Below are 6436 nucleotides of genomic sequence, written 5' to 3'. Positions count from 1 at the left end.
CGAGCGACCCCACGATCCCAAACCCGCCAGGTCAGCCCCGAGCGCCCGAGTGATCCCATAATCCCAAACCCGCCAGGTCAGCCCCGAGTGCCCGAGCGACCCCATGATCCCAAACCCGGCAGGTCAGCCCCAAGCGCCTGAGCGACCCCCCGATCCCAAACCGGCCAGGTCAGCTCTGAGCACCCGAGCGACCCCCAGATCCCAAACCCGCCAGGTCAGCCCCGAGCGCCCGAGCGACCCCACGATCCCAAACCCACCAGCTGAGCCCCGAGCGACCCCACGATCCCAAACCCACCAGGTGAGCCCCGAGCGACCCCACGATCCCAAACCCGCCAGGTCTGCCCTGAGCGCCCGAGCGACCCCACGATCCCAAACCCGCCAGGTCAGCCCTAAACGACCCAATGATCCCAAATCCGCCAGGTCAGCCCCGAGCACCCGAGTGACCCCACGATCCCAAACCCGCCAGGTCAGCCTGGCTTAACACTGCTGAGCTGTGTGACCACTGTCTGCTCAGCCGGCTAATGGGGACCGTGACCCGTCGCACCGCCCGAGGGGGTTTCAAGGGTTGACTCACTAACACCAGCAAACTCCAGGGAGCAGCTGGGGGGGCGGGGGTGGGGGCCGGAGGAGTGCAGGATATTGCCAATAACACTGGGCCCCCGTCCCATTCCCAGCTGGCTCCCGCGCTGTGGGCCAAACAGCCCTGGCGGGCATATAAAGCAGCGGGTCAGGCACCCGCGTGGTGTAACCGCACCCGGGCCGGGGCTGGTGCCAGCAGGGCTGAGGGTGGGCAGGAAAGGGGTCAGGGTGAGCAGGCGGAAAAGGGGGGCCGCTAAGCGATGTAAAAACACTCGGGTGAAGTGAAAGGCTCCCCGGAGCCAGCTGAGTGAGTCAGGGCGGGGTGGGCGTTGTCTGGGCTCCTGGAAACCAGCTTGGGGCAGGTCTGCGGCTGTGCAGCATGGGGATGTGTCTGCGCCATCGCACGGCAGGGTCCCGCACCAGGCCCTGCTCCATGCTCGGCAGAGAAGAAGGGCTCCTCCAGATCTGCAGCTTCCCAGCAGGGGTCTGGGGTCATGGGGAGTCTTTCCACGGTGTGACGAAGTGGGAATGTTCTTAATGTTTTCTCTGAATACTGTGTGGGTGCCTCAGTTTCCCCTATGCCTTTCTTAGGTATCTAGGTGGGGGGATCGGGGTGTATAATTGTCAAAGAGCCCAAGAAGGCCCCTGTGATACTGTCTGCACAGGGATCTGGGCCATAGGCAGGGCGAGGGCCTTCATCCCATGGACCTTCACCCAGGTCACACAGCCCCTCAGCATCTGCGGCTGCACCACCCGGGGCCTGACACCAGTTCTCTCTGTCCCAGGGTCTCGCCACCCCAGGCATGTCTCCCCATTGACCCCCACCTTCCGCTGCCACTGGGGGTCCGAGGGGCCTGAGCCCAGGAGACTCCACGCAGACATATAGGCCCGGGCCAGGAGTGGGAGCCTGTCCACCACCCCACCCATCTGGCTGACAGTGTCTATGGCCTTGGGACCCAGCAAGGGAGCTAGATACCGGGGCTTTTCCGCAGGGTCCCCCTGGTTCAAATCGCCAGCCTGCTCGAAGGCCGTGCGGTGGGCGTCCACCTCCCCCTCCCTCCTTAACCAGGGGCAGCAATTTAGTGTCGAGGTTCCCTGCGGAGCTGGCACCCCGGGGTCTATCCCCACTCACCCCTGGGGAGCCCCCTATGGCTCTCCGCTCCACCATCGCCAGTCCATGCTGCTGCTGCTTCTCCTGCAGCTTTTCCTCGGGCTCTTGCTCTCTCTCACGGTCCTCTCACTCTCTCGGACTCAGCTCCAGTCCCATCCGTCTCCGATCCCCTGACGGGGAACCCGATCGTGAAGATCCCCGTCCGGTTGGGGACCAGACTCTCGGGGATGCCTGGCTACTGCTCCAGCTGCTCCCAGATCCTCTTGTAACCCCGTCTGGGTCAGGAATCTGCTCCTTAGAACGGTCCTCGTCCTCCAGCTGCACGATTAACTGGGCCTTGGTGAACTTCCCAATGCGTAACCCTCTCTTTTTGCACAGGATCACAATGTCCTTCTTAAGGAGATGGTGATAGGCCATCACTCTGCTGTTCCCAAGTTGCTTTGGACTCAGAGGCCCGTGTGCTCTCAGCTCCCCCACGGTTTCCAGGAAGAACCCCTAGTGTGCCAGCCCTTCTCGTGGTCACCACCTCTTTGCCAGGGTCGAGCTGCAGACTCCTCCGCCCCTGGAACCGCTCGCTGCGATCCCCCAGGGGAACCCCATTACTCTAACAGTCCTTCTCGCTGGTCACACACTCCCAGAGGTTAATCGCCCCCTGAAACCGTCCCTCTCTGAGCCTTCAGCATGCCTGGTCCTAGTTATCCCCCCTTCGTTTTACTGCTCCCAAGTCATTTACTGCAAGAAGCGCCATTCACGGGGTGCAGTACATCCTACCTCTGCCACCAGTTGTCACGGAGCCCCCAGGGGTTGCTCTGGAACTGCTTCCCACAAAGCCAGTCAGGACTCTGGTGAAGTCTCCTCTCTGTGAGCAGATTGTCTTCAGGGCAAGAAGCTCACACGGCTTCACCTTCATGGGTCTGACCTTGGAGCATTCAGCATATGCCCCTCCGTGCGCTTCCCACAGAGAGTCCGCCCAGGTGGGGTCCTGGGGAAGCCAGAGGTTCCTGCACCCCCACTTCGCAGTCAGATGTGACTCTCAGCCAGCCAGTAAAACAGAGGTTTATTAGACGACAGGAACATGGTCTAAACCAGAGCTTGTAGATACAGTGAACGGGATCCCTCAGCCGGGTCCATTCTGGGGGGCAGTGAGCCAGACAACCCCGTCTGCACTTCACTCCCCGTCCCCAGCCAGCCCCAAACTGAAACTCTCCAGCCCCTCCTCTCTGTCCTTTGTCTCTTTCCCGGGCCAGGAGGTCACCTGATCTCTTTGTTCTCCAACACCTTCCGTTAGCATCTTTGCAGAGGAGGGGCCCAGGCCATTAGCTGCCAGGAGACAGAGTGCCGGCCATTCTCTGTGCAGACAGTATCACAGGGGCCTTCTTGGGCTCTGCAACAATTATACACCATGATCCCCCCACCTAGATACCTAAGAAATGCATAGGGGAAACTGAGGCACCCCTACAGTATTCAGAGAAATCATTAAGAACATTCCCACTTCGTCACACGCGGACATCAGTGGCGCCGGATCCAGCCCCTGCACCAAGGGAGAGCAGCAGCCACGGAGCAGATTGTAGGCAGCAAGCAGCTAGGGGGGCTCTAGGCCCAGGCCCAGGCCTGCCTGGTGACTTAGTGGCACCTGGAATCCAGGAGCCTTCCCCAGGGGCCTGCAGCCAGTGGGAGGTGCTGGCTGGCTGATACCCTCATGCGCCAAGGCCCGCTGCCATCAGAGCCCCGGGGCGGGGGAGCAGGGCTCCTCGCTGAAGCAGAGAGAAGCAGCCCCAGCTGGCATGGCCACGCCTGGCCTTTTTCAGCCTGTGGCTGCTTCCAGAGCACTTTGCCTGGCGCCTCAGCAATGGGGCTCTGCTACCCACGGGGAGGGGCAGAGGGAAAGAACCTGCTTTGCTTCCTAAATGCCAGGGAAGCTGCTCTAACGGGGGTCACCAGCAGGGTTTGAACCTGGGACCTCCAACCCTGCACCACAGACTCTACCCCTCACACTAAAGGAACAGCTCCATTAGCTGCTCACAAAAATAGGTTGTTATTCTTCTGTGAATCAGCCGGTAGGGGACAACGAGACTCCTGTGCTGGGAGACCGAAAAGCCATTTTGGAGCCTACTCCCATAATCTCTCTGCCCTGGGAGCCCCACAGATTCCTGGGCGAGACCCAGAGCCAAGGGCTGGCTGGCTCTGTTTTGAGCAGGCTGGTGCAGCGGGCAGGGGGAACCTCTGGGCGCGCCATGGGTGGTGTGGGATGAACCCGTGGGGCTGGGGGTGGCCTGGTTGGGTTCTGGAGTTTGGATGCCTGAATTCAGAGCTGGGCTCACTGGATCGCTCCGTCACATGCTCCAGACAGGCCGCAGCCTCCTGGGCCCAGAGTCTGTATGGACTGAGTATGGCCAAGCAGTAACCGCCCATGACTGGCCAGGGCCCAGCAGCCGGGCATCAGTGGATTACCACAGTCCCAGGGGCTCTCCCAGGGCTCATCCCTGCCTGTCAGGTCTGTTCCCCCTTCAGCGGATCAGTCAGCCCCCGAGAGTAGGCAAAGTCTGGGCGTGGTAAGTGCTGCAGGCCAGGGCCCAGAGCGTGGCTGGGGCCCCTAGACAGGGGCGGCTGGTTTGTGTAATTTTTGGTGGTGCCCAGAACGGGTCCAAGTCCCCCCTCCACATACACACACCCCGGGCTCTGAATTTGCTGGAGCTCGGGCACCACGGGCCCATACAACTCGCCGCCCCTGCCTAGGCACCATGCGCTCCAGCCGGGGCGACCCATGGCGGGCTCTGTCTTGGTGCAGGGGTGGGATCCAGGCTGCGGGTCTCTGCGCAGGGCTGGAGCCCATCCCATCTCCCATGCAATGCAGGCTGGGGGGGGGGTTTCAGCACGGCCCCGCCGCGGCATCCGCCCACACGGCAAGGCCAGGGAGTTAACCGGGGAGCATTACAGCAAATGTGCTTCCTCCTCCAGTGCCTGAGTGATTCTCCCATTCATTATGCATGAGCCCTGCCCGGGGGCTCACGTTTACTCTCTCCAACCCGCCCCACATTGTAATGGCTACATTAGGGGTTCGGCTGCTGGTGGGAGGTGCCAGGCAGCCGCAGGGGCCTGCGAGCCGAGCTCTGGGGCAGCCCAGGATGGGTACAGCGTGGGCAGTGGCAGAGTGCCTCCCCCCCCCCCCCCCCCCGTCCCCAGGATTGCTCGAGGAGGGGCGCAGCACCAAGGACATGGCCCAGGCCCGGAGCCGAACCCGGCTACCCCAACAGTCTCTTCCCTGGGGCATTTTTTGCAGCTGAGCCATGAAGCAGCTTTGGGCCCCGCTCTGAAGAGCAGCAGCTTTGTGAACTTGGAAGAGCCTTTGCCATCCACCCGTCCCAGCGCACGGGCCCTGGGCCCTCTGGCTCCCCAGCACAGCCCCAGCTGGGAATGCCTCTCCTCCGCCCCGCCCGGGGGCCCGGGGAGCACTTGCAGCCCGGGGTGCAAGGCGCTGACAGTGGAAGGGGGATGCTTGTACGGATTCACTTACAGGGCTGCCTCCTCCTCGAGGCGCATTCCTGACCCTGGTGTCCAGCTGATGCTTCTGGACTTCTCCTCCCGCGCTCTGCCCCACTAACCTGCTGGGGTGGGTGATTTCTGAAGCAACCGGCCTTGTGTCCCATCTGGGGCTGGGAAACCTCCCCTGCAAAGCACCAGGCTGCGTCTCCGCCTTAGCGCGACCTGCCGAGTGCAAAGGAGAGCAGACGCTGCAGCGGAATTAAAGTTCACCAAGGGCAGGTTGGGCGTTAGCCAGCGGAGTGGGGTGAGTGGACTGGCCAGGCTCTGCTAGCGAGGGAATCAGAGCCTGCCAAGCCTGGGGGAATCCTCCCGTGCCCCCGAACAGGTCTTCCAAGCTCTCCCTGCTCCCACCACCTTGGTGTCGGGGGAGGCACTGCAGAAAAGCGTGTGGCTGCAGCAGAAGAGACTGCGGTCACGGCCGGGGAAAAACAAGCAGGGGAAAGAGAAGGGGTGGGGGACAAAAGCCGGGGTCCTGCTCAGGGCCCGCAGGGGAAGCCGGGGGGAGTGGATCTGCGGGTTTGCTGGCGGTCATGCTCCTGCCCCGCAGCCGGGACCAGAACAAACCCCCGGAGGGAAGGGGGAGCCCAAAGTTGAGAGGCTGCCTTGGGCAGCACTTACCTGACTGAGGCACGAGGGAGATGAAAGCTGCTAACACCCACTTCTGCAGGAGGCTCATGTTTGCCTCATAATCCCCCTAGGCTCAGCGTGTGCTGGGATCTGCCCCGGCTGGGCTCACGCTGCTCGGGAGAGAGACCTTCGTGCCCTTTCTTCCTCTTGTGGCTTCGCATTGAGAGGCGGGCGCACTCTTCCTTTGCTTTCCTTTGCCTGATGAGGAGGAAGGGAGAAAATGGCCCTTTGAAAGCCAGCACAGATGGAGGGTGTGGGACAGGAGAAGCAACTGGGGCAGGGGGTTCTAGGCTGCAGTGCCCAGAGGCTGCTAGTTCTCCATCCTGAGCCTGCAGTGACAGAGAGAAAAGCCCAACATTAGCAGGGCGAGAGGAGGAAAAAGGCAGAGGAGACACGTGAGCTGCTCAGATCCCTCCCTCCCTGCCTGCCAGCATCCTCTGAGCTCTCACAAGCACCTGCTCCAACCTACATGCACAATGCACCAGTGCAGGCAACCGCAGCTGCTACCAGGCAGCCTCCACCTTCCCTGCTGCTCCGCGGGGCGGGAAGAACAGTCTCATGCACCCAGACCACCTC

General features: G+C 62.1%; 1 protein-coding gene across 1 annotated transcript in view; it reads right to left on the bottom strand.

The window, feature by feature from the left end:
* Positions 1-6171, bottom strand: part of ADAM11 (ADAM metallopeptidase domain 11) — a 45814-nt gene extending 39643 nt beyond the window's left edge. Inside the window, exons 1-3 of the mRNA XM_029913146.1 lie at positions 5852-6171; positions 5205-5395; positions 1930-2080 (exon numbers count right to left, since the gene is read on the bottom strand). Of these exons, the coding sequence (XP_029769006.1) occupies positions 1930-2080; positions 5205-5395; positions 5852-5909 (400 nt within the window). The 5' untranslated portion in view covers positions 5910-6171. The remainder of the gene's footprint in view (positions 1-1929; positions 2081-5204; positions 5396-5851) is intronic.
* Positions 6172-6436: the final 265 nt, after the last annotated feature.

This window comes from Terrapene carolina, unplaced genomic scaffold, assembly GCF_002925995.2.
Source record: "Terrapene carolina triunguis isolate 2854851 unplaced genomic scaffold, T_m_triunguis-2.0 Scaffold495, whole genome shotgun sequence".
Taxonomy (NCBI): Eukaryota; Metazoa; Chordata; order Testudines; family Emydidae; genus Terrapene; species Terrapene triunguis.
Note: the sequence above shows the minus strand (reverse complement) of the source record. Positions and strands in the feature narration are given on the sequence as shown.